Source organism: Panthera uncia (genome assembly GCF_023721935.1).
Source record: "Panthera uncia isolate 11264 chromosome A1 unlocalized genomic scaffold, Puncia_PCG_1.0 HiC_scaffold_16, whole genome shotgun sequence".
Taxonomy (NCBI): Eukaryota; Metazoa; Chordata; class Mammalia; order Carnivora; family Felidae; genus Panthera; species Panthera uncia.
Window position 1 is genome coordinate 70,850,567 of NW_026057576.1, and position 19,676 is coordinate 70,870,242.

The 19,676-nt window shown below is 38.4% G+C and overlaps 1 protein-coding gene across 1 annotated transcript; it reads left to right on the forward strand.

Annotated features, from left to right (window-relative positions):
* Positions 1-1,912: 1,912 nt before the first annotated feature.
* LOC125933940 (putative methyltransferase-like protein 21E) lies at positions 1,913-18,904 on the forward strand. Its single transcript, XM_049647198.1, has 4 exons — positions 1,913-2,170; positions 12,563-12,726; positions 13,861-13,978; positions 18,241-18,904. The coding sequence occupies exons 1-4, from the start codon at positions 2,101-2,103 to the stop codon at positions 18,678-18,680; spliced, it is 792 nt and encodes a 263-aa protein (XP_049503155.1). The 5' UTR covers positions 1,913-2,100; the 3' UTR covers positions 18,681-18,904.
* The last annotated feature ends 772 nt before the right edge of the window (positions 18,905-19,676 follow it).

Below are 19,676 nucleotides of genomic sequence, written 5' to 3' on the forward strand. Positions count from 1 at the left end.
ACTACAAGATCATGACTTGAGCCGAAGTCTAACGCTTAACTGAGTCACCCAGTCGCCCCTAGACAGGTGATTTTTATTCACCAAATGATTCTTTATTCTTGTTTTAAAGAAAGCCAAAGAGAGAGAATGCCCTCTGCCTAGAATCAACCACCTATGAATAATAGTTTTCATTGTTTAGGATTTTGCAGTTTGCGGAATATTTTTTTTACCTGCCATTTTCATCCCACAAATACTGCGTACCTTTTACATCCCTGTTTTATAGATGAGGGAACCAAGGAGCACATTAACTAAATGCTTAAAATCACAAGCAGATTATTGACAGGACTAATTAAAATTAGGTTCCCAGACTGCTAGTCCTATCCAATATATTAACATGACCCCAAGTCAACTTTGTATATACATCATGGTATATAATGTATTTCTTAGAAGATCTACCCACAGTCCACTAGTTTTATTTACCTTAATAATATTGCTCTATTTTGTTACCTATCGTAACTTCTTTTTAAGGGCATTTTCAGTGCCTGGGGAAATGTATACGTGCTCCAAAGTGCAGCCAGGCGTATACATGTGCAGGTGCACAGGGAACCTGCACCCTCAGCCTTCCTATGTAGTTTGAGCAGGAAGGAATTGAAACTTGATGCCTGTGCCCAGAGCACATTCTCTAACATTCTGGCGTGGTTGTGTGATTCTAAAAATGATGTTCACACCCGGGCAGGTGACCTAAACAGTCCGCGGCCTCCGCGTCACAGGACATTACAGCTGTGAAGTCTTACATAACTCATGGCATTGAGGTTCAAAAATGGATCACTTTGCTCACATAGTCTTCACGGACCTGTCCGAGTGGTTTATATTCGCCTACTGGCTCTAGCTCTATTCGTGAGACACGCGCATGGAATGTTCCTGCTTTTCTTCAGCCCCCTTGTTTACAGGCATTCCAGCCTCCTTGCTGTATACCCAGAGGCTCCCAAAGCCACAGCTGTCAGGATTCTAATCCCTTCCACAAGGACTCGCTGCCAGTGTATACAGTAGCAAACTGCGTGCTTCTGGGCTCGCCTTTCATGCACCCTCAGTGGTTTCTCCAGCAAAACAAAAGTTGTGGATGATACTTTTTAAACTTCTAGAAACTCAGCCCACCCGTTTAGGTAGGTCTGGATTTCACATTTAATAAATGTTGAGCTTTAGGCAGACACGTGTAATAAACACTGCGTCTTTTAGTGGAAGAGGAACGAAGTCGGGGACAGAACGCGTGGCCACTGTTGCTGTTGTTTCACCAGCGACCGCGGGGATGTCATTTGACTTTTTGTTTTCTTTGTCAGCTGTAGGGAAAATAATTGGTCTTCTAACTTATTGAGGCATACTGCAAAGAAAAATGTGGTGGCTGTGAAAAGTGATTGGGGATCCCCGGAAGAACGGAGTGCTGTATAACTCCATGGTATTACAGGGATTACGTATGATAGGAGCCAAAACTGAGATGAAAAACATCAAATCATTTCTTCCCTAAATTGGAATAACAGCTTGTTTCAGCTTGTTCACAGGATATGCTCTATTTGAGAGGCACAGAGTAATTAATTTTAAACATATTTGGTTCTTCAAAGTAGAAGCTACTTAAAAGACCATTTGGTGGTTGAGCTATTAGAACCTGGGTACTTCCTACTAATACAGTGATGGAAACAAGTGAACTTTATATCTACTGCTGTTTCAGATGAAAACTGTGGTTTTCACTACACTGAACAAAATCCATTTTCTCCCAATGTTTTAATCACCTCTTAAATGTTAAGATTGCTATCTGACCAGTCAGTATAAAGATGATGCCTTTTTTTGTGATAGCTAAGGTAGTCCCTGGTGAAGGATGTTTTCTTTCTCCAGTAGCTTCTAAAACTTCTGACTCTTCTCTGTAAGAATTTTTATTTGTATTGCATAGATTGTGTTTTGGTGGTCTATCTTAAATCCTGATTTATCAATATATGAAATTTTAATTGAATTTTCTATACTAGATTTGATGTTACTTAAGCTTTATTAGGTAAATATAAAAGCACTTAACACACTTTTGAATTATTACCATTTGATATTTTATTATATTATTTGCCTAGTTTTCAAGAAATGATCAAGAAAACGTCAATATATAGTCATCCATTAGTTCATCACTTAATGGATCCAGGAACTCAAAAAGGTAAATTATTTTATGTTTCTTTATGTAATTTAGCCAATTCTAAGAAGACAAACAACTAATAGAATATAAGTGCTTACGTTTGTGGTATTTACTAATGTCTTGCCTTTTTTTGTTTTAAGTTTATTTATTTATTTATGAGAGAGAGAAAGAGAAAGAGAGAGAGAGAATCCCAAGCAGGCTCCACGCCCAGTGTGGAGCCCAATGCGGGGCTTGATCTCATGACTATGAGATCATGACCTGGCCCCAAATCAAGGGTTGGATACTTAACTGACTGAGCCACCCAGGCACCCCAGCATCTTTTTTTTTTTTTTTTTTTTTTTTTTTTTTTTAAGTTTTTTTTTGAGAGAGAGAGGCAGGGAGGGGTAGAGAGACAGGGAGAGAGGATCCAAGCAGCCTCTGCACTGTCAGTGTGGAGCCCGACTCAGGGCTCTAACTCACAAACCATGAGATCATGACCTAAGCTGAAATCAAGAGTCAGTCGCTTAACTGACTGAGCCACCCAGGTGCCCCAGTGTTCTCTTTAAGACATTAGGGACTAGGACTTATCAATTGCATATTGTATCTTGGCTTGTATTTGCTAACCTGAAAAAATCTATAATAATGTGTGATGTCTACTGCTGTACCTATGGTCCTGATGATATGTTATAGATAATTTTGACAGACAAATTAGATATATAGACTTGCTAAGTACTTGGAGTCTTTTTTAAATATGAAAAAGTAGAATAAATTTTTCCTCACGTGCTACACACTAAATACATGATTGTGATTTCTAAGTTATTTCTTTTTAGATAGGAGGAGAGATAAAAGTAGTTTTAGGTGGGGCTGCAAGTTTTTATAAATGCCTGCATGAAAGATGATTTAGACTTATAGAAAAACATTTTAAGTCTGTGTTTATGGTTCCTCTGATGTATTAATTAGAGAAAAGTACATCATGCAATTTGATCTCTGAGGATAGAGGAATTTAAGTTTGAATTCTGCTGCAATAGTAGTTATTTGAAATTGATTTTTACATCATTTTAAGTATCAAGAGTGACTTTTCATGGGTTGTGTAATGCAACTGGCCCCATTGCCTTGAGATAAAAGTGCAGACAGACACTCTTGACCGCCTTGGAGGAGTGACTACTATGTTTTTGTAGAACATTTGTCATACAAATTTAATTATCTTGGCTTCTTTCTTCTTCTCTCTCCTTTATCTATACACTGTGGAAGTTTTCTATGAAATGTAGTCCTGCTTTTTTAATTTTTCCTTTTTTAGGCATACCAGGTGGCCTCTACCTAGGTGAGCATATCTTTAGGCCAAGAGAGCTGGGTGGGTGCCCAGTGTTGGCAGCCTACGTGGCTTCTACACAAACAGTTTTACTGTAGTGATTTTTGCAAACCTAAACATTTAAAGTCATGATCATTTGGAGAATCCAGCTATTTAGGTGATTTGAATGAAGATGCGATTTCTGTGCAGTTTATGAATAAAATTTCGTCATTATCATTATCTTAGTAACAATACTTGGTTTCAACTGTGCGTACAATAATTTGGCAAGTTACAAAGGAAATGGAAGGGGTTCAAGGTAAGGTTGAGACAGAACTAGTATTAAAATATTTTATAACATGAGAAAACACACCCCATAATCATCTACAGAGCCAATTAAAGCTTTAAAAATATGTTCACAGGCAGAGTAAGTGTGTGCTGCTGGGGCATGAGAATCAGATGGCATTTTGTTGGAAAGACTTCCACTAACCAGTGGAACACTCACTTCTTGGGTGCTAAAGGATATTGACTTTCCCTGTCCTCACTCTTAAACTTAAGTGTCTTGTGCTTGGAAAAGATGGAGCAAACCCATAGCCCAGTTCTTCTATTTTGCCACTGTCCTGAAGGTCCAAGAATTCTAGGATGTCACCTAAATTATACACGGATTAAAGTTAGGACTCTGGTAGATACTAAAACGTCCTCTATCTGGTTTCTAATGCTACACCAAGAGTCCAAGCCGTGTAACACCTCATCCACATTAACTTTTCAAAATATCTTATGTTGCCTACCTCTCAACAGCCACTCTCCAGCTGTTAGCCCGCATAGCAATGTGTTACAAAATAGCTCTTCAGGGTCTGCAGTCTTGGAACAGGTTAGTCCTAACCCAAGGCTCAGTGATTTCTGTGCACGACTCCCAAATCGGCCTTACTGCCGTGTCAGATCAGAGCAGATACCAAAATGGGATTAAATGTTGCAGGAGATTTACCGGGGGAAGTGTTTGTGGAGAATAAGGAAGGAAGGAACAGAAGTGAGCAGGGGGAAGCCATCAGATCACGGTGCAGGTCTGACGTGTTCGAGAGGAGAGGGAGCGAGGCACCCACTAGGTACGGGTCATCTGTGGAATGGGAGCGGGCTGGCTTTAGCGGGTAGCCCCAAGGGGAGACACGGCTTCTGAGGGACACAGCGGGAGCTGTCAGGCAGCTATGGTCCCAGGGGCAGGCTCCCTTAGTCTGAACAGCACACCTCTGTGGCCAGCATGTCCTACTGCAGGATAATCTGCATGCTTTTTTTGCCTTTTGCAGATTTACACCCCCCACCCAACCTATCTTTTCTGTCTCAGTTTATGGCAACTTCATTCCCTGGCTACCCAGAAATCTGGAATCAGCCTGGTCCTTCCTTATACCCTTCATCACTATCTCCCATCAATTTTACTGACTCCTGTTTCCCGACTCCTCATGCCCCCAGACAGCATCAGTCACCTTGATTCAGGTGTTTATTATTTCTTCTCATGACTGTCATAGCTGTCTTCCACCTGGCTGCCCCTACTCTAGGCCAGCTCCCCCTTCTTATCTTCTGTACATCTTTATAGCTGCAGGATCTTTTCAAAAATTCAAATCTTGTCACATTTGCCTTGTGCTTAAAATTCCTCAGTGTCTCATTCTTTTCAATAGGACAAAATCAAGACTTCTTAGCATGACCTAAGAATTTTATCTCCTGCTACCCCCCCCGCCCCGCCGCCACTCATCCTACATTTTAGTTCTCAGAGTTTCCTAAACCGGAAAATTGGTCAAGAGTCTTTGCCAATGGGCCTTTGCACATGTTGTTTTCTCTGCATGACGTCTTGCCCTCTCTCATTTGACTCCAGGACTCATAATCATCAGGGCTCAGGTCCTGCTTTTCTGAGCTTTCTCTTTCTATTTTTGAGTGAACTAGTTAGATCTCTATTATAACAGGTATGTGTTACCCTATCTTTATATTCATAGTGCCCAGGTACTCAGTAAAATGAGTGGATGAATGAATTAGCTCTAACTGGGGCTGTTGGCTGGACTTACAATTTGCTTATTAGGAATGATCTGTTTCTGGTCCCCAGTCAGTTGATTCTTTTCAGAACCAAGTATACTGTATTCTGTAGGGATATCAGGTGAAAACCTTCCACAAGCATCTTTATAAATCTTTCCAGAGTTGGATCAATGGCTTTTATAAGCCACATTACCTTAATATATAAAGAAGAAAGTTTTAGTAATTGTATTGCTGTTTAGGGGACATATCAAACTATAGTCTGAGGTGATATTTTTTACGTAGTAGGAGGAGTATGACCGCACATATAATTACTAATGTGAGAAATCATTCATAAGCAGCCTGAACAACTATTTGCTAAACTGACACATCCTCCACATGTTGAATAAACATAACTCTTAAATAACAGTCTGCTTCAGACGTCTTCAGAACACCAGGGTGAGTGTCACGTTTGCGTGTCCATTGCTACCCTCGAGGGGAGGATCTACCACAACTTCTACAGCTCGCGAAAGCAGGCTTGGCTCCTGGACCCAGTGTCGCCCTAGTTCAACTCTTGCGGCTCTTGCCAGGATCATTGCAATTGTGTTCTACTATTCAGCTTCCACCTAGCCTTCACTGCTGCTGTCAGAGCTAAATTTGCTCCTGTCAATTCCTGCCACAGCTCCTCACCTGAGAAGCACACACTTGTTCCCTTTGTCCCCACAAGTCCAACCCCAACCTGTCCCTGCAACCACTTATTTTCTACAACACCCCAACATGCACCTTGTACACCAACTCTGGGGGGCTTTTGACCACTCCCCGGGAACTTTCCTCTCCCTTGACCTTGCTTCCTTCCTTCTCTGCCTGGCCACCTACCTCTTCCCTCCTCCTTGAGAACAGCTTCTCCAGATTCCCCCACTACTGGTGCTTCCCAGAGCACTTTAGAAATACTTTTTATTGTGCTTGTCACACTTCATTCACATTTGTTTAGGTGTCTGTCCCCATGGGGATCCCAGCAAGCAAACTTTGAGTACAACTAATTTTGGTTCTTTTTTTCCTTTCCATTTGCATCCTGAGCCATCTAGTAAAGGGCGAATTGTCTTTCTTCTGTAAATGTAACCTCATTTGATCCACTGTATCAAAGTGACGCCTCTGTATATTCTTGAAACTAAGCAGAAATCCAGACAAAAAATATTTGTGAAATCTTCTCGGGGATTAGTTTTAACATCAGGCCCAAGACCTTGACATTGCTGAGACATCCAGAATTCTTTCAGGTTAGCCTGTGACCATTTACTAATTGAAAAATAAAATCTTTAAGGTCTTTTTTTTTTTTTTTTAATCTCTAGCTATTTCTAAAAAGCACATGACATTCATCTTTGAATAGAAGATTCAGTTGAATGACAAGGCTCTTTCATTTAGTAGAGGGGTTTTTACTTTAAATTTTGCTGACGGGTTTTCATGACAACCCTTAAATGGAAGCTTAAATTCACCTGTCAGAGCTATTAAAGACATTTTTTTTTTTGGGGGGGGAGGGTGTACTTCTGTGATCTGACCCTTCCATTTATTACTGTTGTTATTGACCTTAAAAGTATAAAAGAGAAGAATCTAGACAGAGCTCCTGTTTTTGAAGGCTTACTACAATCCAGTCTGAAGTGAATTTTCCTCTTAAGAAAAGCATCATCATAATGTAGCAGAATTCTGCTAATTTTCACTTCATACTTGAAACACCTTTAATTCTCAGGAGAACAAGAGCACCTGGTAGATTTTATTCGCTGTCAGCAAAGATTTTAATAGCAGGAAAATGGTGCTTAAGACTTTTTTGTATCAAAGAGCATTAAAATAAGTAAGCCCGAAATAGCAACATAGTTAATTGTAATGCTGTCTTAATTATGTTTTATTTATAATTTGTTTTGATATTTGTTTCAATATTAAATTCATTAATAATACTCTTAAGATTATAGTAGATAACTTTTATCTAAAAGTAAAGATAATCAGAAGCTTTCTGCTTTTCGTATCGGAAAGTCAAGATTCAACATTTTGTGTAACATGACTCAGTTTTAGTTATTTGTCCCAGGGCCTAAGTGCTAGGTAACAAGGGGAGAATATGTGTGGAAAAAATATTCTTCAGAAATCTAAATTAGAATTCCATTGTTGATAATGTACTACTTTTTGGAAAAAATTTCTCTTCAAATCTTAACTAAAGGCCAAAGAATATCTATTGATTCATTAATCTTCTTAAGATTCATTCCCATATTCAACAAATAACTAAGCATTCATTTTATTTTGTTAATTGTTTTTAAACGTTTATTTTTGAGAGAGAGAGAGAGCACATGAGCGCATGAGAGAGCGGGGGAGGGGCAGAGAGAGACACACACAGAATCTGAAGCAGGCTCCAGGCTCTGAGCTGTCAGCACACAGCCCGATTCAGGGCTCGAACCCACGAACCGTGAGATCATGACCTGAGATGAAGTCGGACACTCAATGGACTGAACCACCCAGGCGCCACATAAGCATGTATTTTAAAAAACATATTCTTTGAATATTATGTTTGGAGGATAGATTTCTGCTTTTTATTACAAGTTTCATGTAAGAATGCCCTTATAACTAACGCAGCTCTTTCCATTGGATTTCAGTTCAGAGGCTCTTGTCATCAAAGCGGTGATATTGCTAAAACTTAATATTAAACATGTCTTTTGATTTAAATAACTACTGTTAAAATTGTTATTTAAATCTTTAAATAGAAGTTTATGCTGAAAAACAGTAAAGTTTTAAGATAGAAATAACTGCGTGTGTGTGGTGGGTGTATTTGCTTTTTTTTTTTTTTTAACATTTATTCAGTTTTGATAAACAGAGAGACAGAGCATGAGCGGGGGAGGGGCAGAGAGAGAAGAAGACACAGAATCCAAAGTAGGCTCCAGGCTCTGAGCTGTCAGCACAGAGCCTGACATGGGGCTTGAACTCAAGAACAGTGAGATCATGACCTGAGTGGAAGTCGGACTCTTAACTGACTGAGCCACCCAGGTGTCCCAACTTTTAAAATCGTACATATTACATCTAGACAAATGATTTTAAAAGCCAAATTTGGTACATTGTAGTTTCCTGTTATAAATTATACTAAATTTTTCTGAGACTTACTTCTTAAGGAATGCCTATAGTATTTGTATATTATTTAAATGTAGAAGAGACTAGTAATATAAAACATTATCAATTAAATTTTATTCAACCTGACAATATTTTCTGTATGATACATGGCATCCTAGGTATATAATTAATTTTGAATGACCACATATGGGTAGAGTTGTACTCTTTTAAGTATATAAGCAATTAATAGTGGCCATTGTTTCATTAATCTCTTTGGAGATCCTTTATTTTGGAAAGTGTAAATAATTTGATTATAATAATATATTCACATCTATATTTTTAGATCTCACTTCTTTATGAAGGTAAAGATGTAGTCATTCTTAAAAAAATGACTAGTTTTGTTTATTTAGAAAGACTGTAAAAAAACAGGAATCATCTGCTATTACACTCTTGTTAGGACAGCAGCACTAATCTGGTCTACTAACCTTTAAAAGAAAGTGCAACGTCAGAGATGTCAGGTTGTAGCAGTAAATATTCACTGGCAAAGTTTTTATATCAAAGATTAGAACTTTAGGAGACACTCCTGGGATTTAGTGTACTCTAACATCTATTAATCCCTGATACCTTGGGTAACTTCTCAGAAAGCACTGCATTTACAGAGAGTATGCTAGGAGGTCCAAGAAGGCACATTCAGCTAAAGGTCAGGGAAGCAATTAATGTTCTCTGCTTTTCCCTAAAGAACATCCACAGCAAATCTGCCTCCTCCCCTACCCCATTTTAGCAAGGCATGCGAATATAATGAGATGAAAGTTAAAGTTCAAGAAAAGCATATTACCAACATTATTTGGTTCTTAGAGTCCTTCTTGCATGTGAATGCATGCCATCATTGAAAAAGTGCAGTGCAGTTGATTACAAGGGTGGCTTTTACTAAAAGTATTGGTTTTTCATTTCTTAAGTTTTTCTAGATCTCTGCCAAGGGTCAGTGTTTGTGGTGCTGTAGATTGGAGTGTAGACTGGGCCCTTCCTATAGTGTGCTGTTAAGTTAGAGTGTTTTGGGGGTGATACCTGGTTCTGTGTGGATCCTTGGAAGGACTCTACTGAAGGATCACAGAATTTAGGACGGGAAATCATGTTGACAGGAAGTCCTTCCTGTGACTGTGGCCTCTGAAGAAAGTTTTCAACAATGTCAAACTTGATCTACCTCCATCTTGCCATTCTGCTCCCCGAACACTAGGGAATGATGTTACTGAAGCTAAGAGGACAGAGCTGGCAATAACATCTTCTCTTAGGACTCAGGGACTCAAGACTCTCACTTCTATTCTTGCCTCAGTGCAATGGAGAAGTTTGAAAACCACTTGAGGCTTTCACATACTCTTGAGTCCAGAATTTTTAAGACTGGCACTGGGGCCATGTATGTATTTGCATATTTTCCCCTTTGCTAAAATTTTGGAACACATTTTAAAAATAGAAGTTTGCTCACCATGAAGCTTACTTTTAGGAATAATAGACAAAAAAATTGGTGTCAGATTTTGGCTTAATATTGAGAAGAATTTTCAATAGTCACATTTTCTAAATGCACCTCGTGAAGTAGCACATTTATCTTCACTGGAAATGCTGAAAGAGGTTGCACAAGCTGACTATGTAGTTTACACCCAACAGGAACATGAGGTTCCCAAATTAGGTGTAAGGTTCGGCTAGAAGGTATCTGAGGTGTTTTCCATCTTGACATTCTAGGATTCTATGACATTTTAATTTTGAGTGGTGCATCTGTTTTAAAACTTTGAATAGTTGCAATGTTGGAAACTGTGAAAGTTTTTAACTTTCTGAGATTTGGGAAATAAATTTTCTAGCAGGAGCTTATTTTCTATGAAGACCAGAATGAAGTTTTTATACTGCTCCCCAGTTTTTTGGAAATACTTGTATTTGTTATTTGTTTATTTACTTGCTTATTTTTGGATATCAGGACTGAGGTGTGAGTTAATCATCCCCATCAGGTCATGATGCACTCTCATCACGCAAGACTCCACTGTTGTATGTATATCTGTCTGTATGTTCCTTCCTTCCTTCCTTCCTTCCTTCCTTCCTTCCTTCCTCCCCTCCCCTCCCTTCCTTCCCTCCCCTCCCCTCCCCTCCTTCTTCTTTTACCTGTTAAGAACTATGTTGAAGAGAACTAGACCCAGATTCAGTGCTGGGGTGGGGGAAGTGGCCAGAAGGACTAGCCATGACTCAAAAGCACAGAAACAAGACTTGAAAAGTCAATGGAATTTAACGATTGGTATAAGAAATAAATAGCTTCTCCGTTAATGCAAATCATAGATCAAAGGTTAAACTTAAGACACAGTTCCTTTGTGAAGACATCCCTTAGTAACTACCACCATGGTGAGTGACCCCTTCTTTATTTAACTCTGGAATTTTCTTTTATTCCCCAGCTTTACTGAGGCATAATCGACTATTAAATAGAGGTTATATACATTTAAGATGTATGATTGATGTTTTGAGAGATATATATATATATATATGTATACATATATATACATACACACACCCTTATATATTATATATATGTATAGATATAAATTATATATGTATGTGTATATATATGTGTATATATGTATATATATTATATATATGTAAAAATAGGTATATATATGTCTATATGTATAGATATATAGAAATGAACATGACAAGCTAATTAACATATCCATCACTTCACGTTGTTACTGTTTTTTTTTTTTATAAGAACACTTAAGATCTACTCTCTTAGCGAATTTCAAGTATACATTATTATTAACTGTAGTCGCCATGCTCTACATTGGATCTCTAGAACTATTCATCTTGCATAAAGGAAACTTTGTACCCTTTGACCACTATCTCCCCCTTGCCCCTAGCCCTGCCCCTGGCAATCACCGTTCTACTCTCTGCTTCTATGAGGAAGTATGGAATTTTCTGTCTGGTACCTCACAATCCAGTATTTTTGTTTACATGATGATCTTGTTATATTATTAGTTTCATGACCAAAGTACAATAACAATTATAATAATGATAATAATTTATCAAGCTTTAGGTAGCAGTCAAAGTGCTAAGCACTTTACATGAATCATCTTATTTAAAGCTCCCAACACTCTTTGATGTAGATTCTTCTGTCACGTTTTACAAATAAGGAAATAGAGACTTAGAGGTGTGTATCTTGCTCCGTAACTAATTTGTTAAGTTCTTAGAGATGGCTAGTTTTTAAAAGTTACATTATAGCTTTTTAGGAGTAGAGAAGGAGCTTTGGAGCCACCAAAAAAAGAATTCAAATTTAGCTCCTTCATTTACAAGTTGCATGAGATTGGTCAAGTTAATAAAGCTCTCTGAATCTTAGTTTTGTTATCTGTAAAAGTACAAAGAATAATGCCTTACCTCACAAAACTGTTGCAAAAATTACATGAAATAAAAAGAAATTACATGAAGTAACATATATAATATATTTAACATGGTCTGGCATGTTTAAAATGTGCTCAGTAACTGGTGATGTTGCCTATGAACCTTATGCAGTGTCCTGGATGTTAAGATGCCGTTAATTGCCCCAAAGTAATGTACTTAAAATAAGTAATAATAAAATAATACAAGGGTATATTGTTGGATGGTATTGAATATCTTTTGTCATAAAGGGAATACTATGATGCATTTTTGAAATAGCTGCAATTGCATTGTGTAGCCAATATGAATAGTCAAGATCTTATGTTTCACTGCCAGTCTTTCTCTTGTTTTAGATAAATAGATTGGTAGCCTTTGAAAATCATTGCTTTTTTAAAAAAATATCAATTATTGTTTGTTTCACATGGCTTTGCAGAAATGAATAATGGTGATTTCAACTTTGGTGAAAATCAGAAAGCTGTGGACATATGAAATGTTAGCTTGTAGTATGAGTTATTTTAAAATAGTTCACCTTGCTATTATACTGCAGATAAGGTCAATGAATATTCAAAAGTAACTTAGAATAAGTAGAAATGCTACATTTCCATCAGTTCTTTTTCCTGGTTTTTACTAACACAACAACCACAACCATTAACTTCTTCTTTTCCTTTCAGAGAAGGGAGATGATGACAGCAAGAAAGTGGTTGCAGAGATCATGGCAAGATGTTTTGTTCCAAGTTTAATAACAACCACCTCCTGGGAGGGATTTCATTTTGTTGGTCATGAGATTCGAATTACCGAAGCCATGGATTCTTACGGTGCTGTTGTTTGGCCATCGGTATAATTTCACATAGAATTTGCTACCTTTCAATGATTTTTCAGCCAGTTTTGTTCATTACTGTGTACTATTTGGAAGAGAGAAAATAGGTTCTATTGTTCTAGTTTATGACCTCAAACAGCACTAAAACTTAGGAAAACGCTTCCAGCAATCAGTTCTATTTTTGACTTGAAGGGTTGATTGACAACGAGCACTGTTTACACTGCCAGTGTTTTGTGACCATTGGAGTTTAGAATAGCAAACATTTTTATTTCCCATTAAAACTGGCTCCATTTGAGTTAAATAGTCATAATGAAATCTATTAGTCTCAACATGCAGAGTGTTCTAAAATGTCACCAGTCCTTTACCAATTGTCCATGAAGGGGACAGACCACCCCCTACCACTGTCTGCCCCAATCCCACACACTTCTTTGAAATGACTATTATTATTAGAAGTTGCTTTCTTTGTTTTATTTTATTTTTAAAAAAATGTTTATTTATTTTTGAGAGAGTACGAGTAGAGGAGGGTCAGAGAGAGAGAATCCCAAGCAGGCGTCACTGTCAGCACAGAGCCTGAAATGGGCCTTGAACCTACGAACCATGATCATGACCTGAGCAGAAGTTGGTCATTCAACTGACTGAGCCACCCAGGCACCCCAGAAGTTGCTGTCTTTAAAGATAATCAGGGGCATCTGGGTGACTCAGCTGGTTGAGCATCTGACTTCGGCTCAGGTCATGATCTTGCAGTTCATGAGTTTGAGCCCCGTGTTGGGCTCTGTGCTGACAGCTCAGAGCCTGGAGCCTGCTTCAGATTCTGTGTCTCCCTCTCTCCACCCGCCCCCTTCTTCTGCTCTGTCTCTCAAAAATAAAAAGAAAAAACATTAAAAAAAATTTAAAGATAATCAAACCTACACAATTGAGTTCCATAGTTTCATTTCTCTTATCTCCCCAACAGTACCCAAGGACTTTTTCTAGCCTAATATTGAACCTATTGGAGGATGTACCTCTGTTGTGATGTGTACGTACACACACACATGTTCACACATGTACATACATATAGTATTAGTGTATATGGTGTATTTATCTAATAGACTTTAATTTCAGTTTCTGTTGTTACTTGCCGAGAACTTTTTTTTTTTTTTTTAACTTTCATAGGCCCTTGTTCTATGCTATTTTCTGGAAACAAATGTAAAGCACTATAATATGGTTGACAAAAATGTGATTGAAATTGGAGCTGGAACAGGGCTGGTCTCCATCGTGGCAAGTTTACTTGGTAAGTAGGGACTCTTGATTGAATGGGGTCAGAGAATTACATGATCAGATGCAATTACTTGCTTTTGCTGTCTAGTTTACTATAACCTAGGCTAATTTTTAGCTCCTTAATTGTTTGAATGGGCTTCATCAAGAAACACTGCCAATTTTATTTATTTATTTTTTTGTTTGTTTGTTTTGAGACAGAGACAGAGACAGCGAGTGGGGAGGGGCAGAGAGGGAGAGAGAGAATCTCAAGCAGGCTCTACACTGTTAGCACAGAGTTTGATGTGGGGCTCGAACTCACGAAACCACGAGATCATGACCTGAGCTGAAACCAAGAGCCAGACACTTAAGCGACTGAGTCACCCAGGCATTCTGAAACACTGCCAATTTTAAAGTCACCTTACTGGTTTCTTTCAGAATTTTCTGTGAAGTTGTATTAATTCTGCTCATGGAGAACCAAGTCACGAGTGTATTGTAACTGGGAGCTGTGTTCAGGCCTCCTGGCTGCTAGGGGAGTCATGTGGGATACAAGGCCCAGGGGGATGTCTTGCTGCTGGCTCTGGCCATCTTTGTTTAAATGGTAGCCCTGTTTCAACATTCCTGAGCAGCCAGATATTCCTTTTGGGTTTTGGAGCCCTGTGCTTTCGTGAAAAAGCACCTGTTGGAAGAGAGAAGGAGTGTTATCAATCATGTCTGCTTCTAATTTTAGGTGTTTCCCCTTGAATTTCTTTTCCCAGCTCATCTCTGTTCTTTTTCTGGGACCCCTTCTTCTCTTACCAGTGTTCTCTTGTCTCATGGAATGTGTGACAGTCCCTACATACGCCTGAGCCTGCTTCACTTCCTCTCTTGTTGTTACCTGTTGCATTGCCTCTGTTTAGCTGCCTTCTCTGATGGGTGCTCCCCAAGTCTGTCTTGGTTTTCTTGATCTTTAGAAGTGCACACCTGCCAGTCTATAATCTTGAGAGGAATTCAAAATTTAGCAATTTACAATTTTCTAAATGCTGGGGAAATATAGGACCCTTGAAGTCTTCCATATATATTTTAAAATTGCTTCTTCAGATATTGCTTTCTGAAGTCAGTATTCCGTTTAGTATGGGTACTCAGAGGTACTACTGGATTTGTACCCAAAGGCTTCCTGATCAGGAGCACATTTGTGCTTCAGAAAGTCATTTGTTCCATTAAAAATAATTGGTCCTTTTAGGCTACTTGTATAACTTAACACAAATAACAAAAGATGGAGACGGATGGTGTTCTGCTCTCTAGACACAAAGATCTTCAGAGTCAGGTAGTTCATATTCACTCTGGACAGTTGGAGGTGGGGTGGGGGGAGGTCTTCCTGATCTTGGGATTTTAAAAAGATTTGTTGAAAATGATAGACCCACCCACACTAGAATGTGACAATTCATATTTCTCTGATTCTACCAATGATACACATGTTTCATATTTCCCACAAAACATAATCAATGGCCAGAGAAACTTGTCATCATGACTAAGGAGTGATTTCTTAACTGGTCTGGGCTGTGCTATACTTCTCTCCCAGTTCTGCTTTCTTATTTCTTACACCAGTCTCTTCTTGTCTGATGATGTGGAATTGGCCAGTCCCTAGATTTATTTACACGTTATATTCAGTCTCTGCTACTGCTCAAATTTTACTTTAAGGGCCAAATTTTATTGGTTATTGGTTTTTACAATTTTGCCTCTTCCAATTTCTTCCTGAAAATGACCACTACTATTCGCTTTTCACTCAGAGGCTGTGCACATCTTCTTCATATGCGTATTCTGTCCTGCATCTGTGGTCCTTGGCTGTAGGAACACTATGTGTGTGTCAGGGCTAGGTTTTAAACATCTTTTGATGGGAAGATTCATATTTGTAAAGTGGTCAAGCTGAGAACTTGGGCATAAACATGGATGTCATGACATTTCCAATGTAATTGCATTAAAAATTCTTTCTGCACCTGAGTGCCTCCTGTTCAATGATAGAATGCCCATGTAATATACTCTCATTTCGGTTCACATGACTTGGGCTCAGCATTCTTTTAGCAAATAACCTATGCACTGCAAATAACCTATGTACTGAAATAACCTATTTCAGCAGTGACTTCTGATTTTTCCATTGAGGGTTCCAAATACTTTTTTTTTAAATTTTTATTATTTTATTTTTAATTTATTTATTTTTAAATTTACATCCAAGTTAGTAGCATATAGTGTAACAATGATTTCAGGAGTATATTCCTTAATTTCCCTTATGCATTTAGCCCATCCCTCCTCCCACAACCCCTCCAGCAACCCTCTGTTTATTCTCCATATTTAAGAGTCTCTTATATTTTGTCTCCCTCCCTGTTTTTATATATTTTTGCTTCCCTTCCCTTATGTTCATCTGTTTTGTATCTTAAATTCTTCACATGAATGAAGCCAAATGATATTTGTCTTTCTCTGACTAATTTTGTTTGCATTAATACCCTCTAGTTTCATCCACACAGTTGCAAATGGCAAGATTTCATTCTTTTTGATTGATGAGTAATACTCCATTGTACATATATACCACATCTTCTTTATCCATTCATCCAACGATGGACATTTGGGCTCTTTCCATACTTTGGCTATTGTTGATAGTGCTGCTATAAACATGGGGGTGCATGTGTCCCTTCGAAACAGCACACCTGTATCCCGTGGATAAATGCCTAGTAGTGCAATTGCAGGGTCGTAGGGTAGTTCTATTTTTAATTTTTTGAGGAACCTCCATACTGTTTTCCAGAGTGGCTGCACCAGTTTGCATTCCCACCAGCAGTGCAAAAGAGATCCTCTTTCTCCACATCCTCATAAACATCTGTTGTTGTCTATGTTGTTAATGTTAGTCATTCTGACAGGTGTGAGGTGGTATCTCATTGTAGTTTTGATTTGTATTTCCTTGTGGATGAGTGATGTGGAGCATTTTTTCATGTGTCGGCTGGCCATCTGGATGTCTTCTTTGGAGAAGTGTCTATTCATGTCTTCTGACCATTTCTTCACTGGATTATTCACTTTTTGGGTGTTGAGTTTGATAAGTTCTTTATAGATTTTGGATCCTAACCTTTTGTCTGATATGTCATTTGCAAATATCTTCTCCTATTCTGTCGGTTGCCTTTTAGTTTTGCTGATTGTTTTCTTGGCTGTGAGAGATTTTTTATTTTGATGAGGTCCCAATATTTCATTTTTGCTTTTGTTTCCCTTGCCTCGGGAGACAGACATGTTGAATAAGAAGTTGCTGCGGCCAAGATCAAAGAGGTTTTTGCCTGCTTTCTCCTTGAGGATTTTGATGGCTTCCTTACATTGTCTTACATTGAGGTCTTTCATCCATTTTGAGTTTATTTTGGTGTCTGGTGTAGGAAAGTGGTCCAGGTTCATTCTGCATGTCGCTATCCAGTTTTCCCAGCACCACTTGCTGAAGAGACTGTCTTTATTCCATTGGATATTCTTTCCTGCTTTGTCAAAGATTAGTTGGCCATACATTTGTGGGTCCATTTCTGGGTTTTCTATTCTGTTCCATTGATCTGAGTGCCTATTTTTGTGCCAGTACCATACTATCTTGATGATTACAGCTTTGTTATACAACTTGAAGTCTGGGATTGTGATGCTTCCAGCTTTGGTTTTCTTTTTCAAGATTGCTTGGCTATTCGGGGTCTTTTCTGGTTCCATACAAATTTTAAGATTATTTGTTCTAGCTCTGTGAAGAATGCTGGTGTTATTTTGATAGGTATTGCATTGAATATGTAGATTGCTTCAGGTAGTGTTGACGTTTTATCAGTATTTGTTTTTCCTATCCAGGAGCATGGAATCTTTTTTCCATTTTTTTGTGTCTTCTTCAGTTTCTTTCATAAGCTTTCTATAGTTTTCAGTATATAGATTTTTTATCTCTTTGGCTAGATTTATACCTAGGTATTTTATGGTTTTTGATGCAGGAGTTTCCAAATACTTTGACTTTTCCCGTTCTCTAGATTATTTTTCTCCTAGCGTATAGTAAATAGAAAATAACAACAGAAATAATAATAAAACAAAAACCCCAGGAGAACAGAAAATGCAATGGAGTGCAAAAGTACCATGGGAATCTAATTTTTTTTAAGGGGACGTATAAGGCTACTTTAGCATCTGTGTTGAAGAGATTTCCTTCCTGTGTGTAGTGATCAGTCGTTTCCGTGGGGTTAGCGATTGTGCAGAATTGTAAATGCATGTTGGCCTGAAACCTGATTGTTTTACCTTATCCCTCGAGGATTACTTTTCCTACTGTTCTTTGTTTCATAGGTGCACATGTGACTGCCACAGATTTACCTGAATTACTTGGAAACCTGCAATATAATATTTCCCGAAACACCAAAATGAAATGTAAGCATTTGCCTCAGGTTAAAGAACTCTCCTGGGGTGTAGCTTTAGATGAGAACTTCCCCAGATCTTCCAACAATTTTGACTACATCCTGGCAGCTGATGTTGTCTACGCTCATCCTTTCCTGGAAGAACTCCTCATTACCTTTGACCATCTGTGCAAAGAAACTACCGTCATCCTCTGGGTCATGAAATTCAGGTTGGAGAAAGAAAATAAATTTGTAGATAGATTTAAGGAGTTATTTGACCTGGAGGAGATTTCCAGTTTCCCCAGCCTGAATATTAAGTTGTATAAAGCTGTGAAGAAAAGCCGGAGGAGTGCAAGGAAAGGAAAGGTGGTTTCCAGAAGAGTGTTCCTTTAAAGAAGACCCTGGATGATCTGATGTAGCAGTGACTTTCCCAAGTCACTTGCCTCATAAACTTGCCTCACCCCAGACAGGAATTTTCCCACATATAGCACCTGAGTCTAGAAGATGGCTAAGCTGTACCGTGTGGTCATTGGTTAGGACAGAGTTGACTTTTCTTATCCCTCAATAGCACCATTTATTATTATTATCATTTTATTAAATGGTACTATTGTTTGTAATGTGTAATTGTAGGATAATTTTTAATATCTCTAAAATGAACATTGCTATCGCTTTAGACATGAGCTTATCTGATTCTCTCTTTAGAAATAAAGAAATGGATTACAATGGGATCTGCAAGTAAATCTGAAAAGGCAGATACATAATATAATGGTAACTAGGAGATTAATTTTGTGGTTTTCCTTAGTGCCACCTTATAGGTGGTCAGTGGTCTCTGCTTGGCAGGGTAGGCCTCGAGCACAACCTCTGAAATCAATCATGCATGTGGAGCTGAGGTCACAGGCAAGGACATTTCATTCTAGTAAATGAAAAATGACTGGAGGCAAACATTAACACAGTTGAGATTTTGGAGAAGTAATTGTTTAATATTCAAGCCATGTACAGTTATGTTGTATCACAGAGAGAGAAATAAATATAAAAACTTTGGGTTGAAAATACACATGAAAAGATTTGGGCTCCTAAACTCAAATCACCAGATACAGGGCTGGTTTTAAAGTTTAAAGCTTTTCTGATGCACATATATAGACCTGGATACCTGAAATCCTACGTGATTTTCTTCACACAGACCTTAGAGATTAGAACAAAGACCGCTGTAATTAAAGTCAGTGCAAGGAGGGTAAAAAACGAGGATTCTGTACCAGTGGTTCAGACTCCATTGGTTGGTGGTTATCACTTTTGTGATGTTCCTCAGGCTGGTACTTCTTCTCCTAAGCCCACCCCTGTGCTTTGCTGGAAGTTGTCAGCCACTCAGGGTCCAGCAGAGCTGACAGAAGG

Excerpts from the sequence above, each read along its gene's own strand:
- LOC125933940 (XM_049647198.1), top strand. The coding sequence starts at position 2,101 with ATGATCAAGAAAACGTCAATATATAGTCATCCATTAGTTCATCACTTA. Across the intron at positions 2,171-12,562 it reads GGATCCAGGAACTCAAAAAG|AGAAGGGAGATGATGACAGC; the intron begins GTAAATTATTTT and ends TTTTCCTTTCAG. Across the intron at positions 13,979-18,240 it reads CATCGTGGCAAGTTTACTTG|GTGCACATGTGACTGCCACA; the intron begins GTAAGTAGGGAC and ends TTTGTTTCATAG.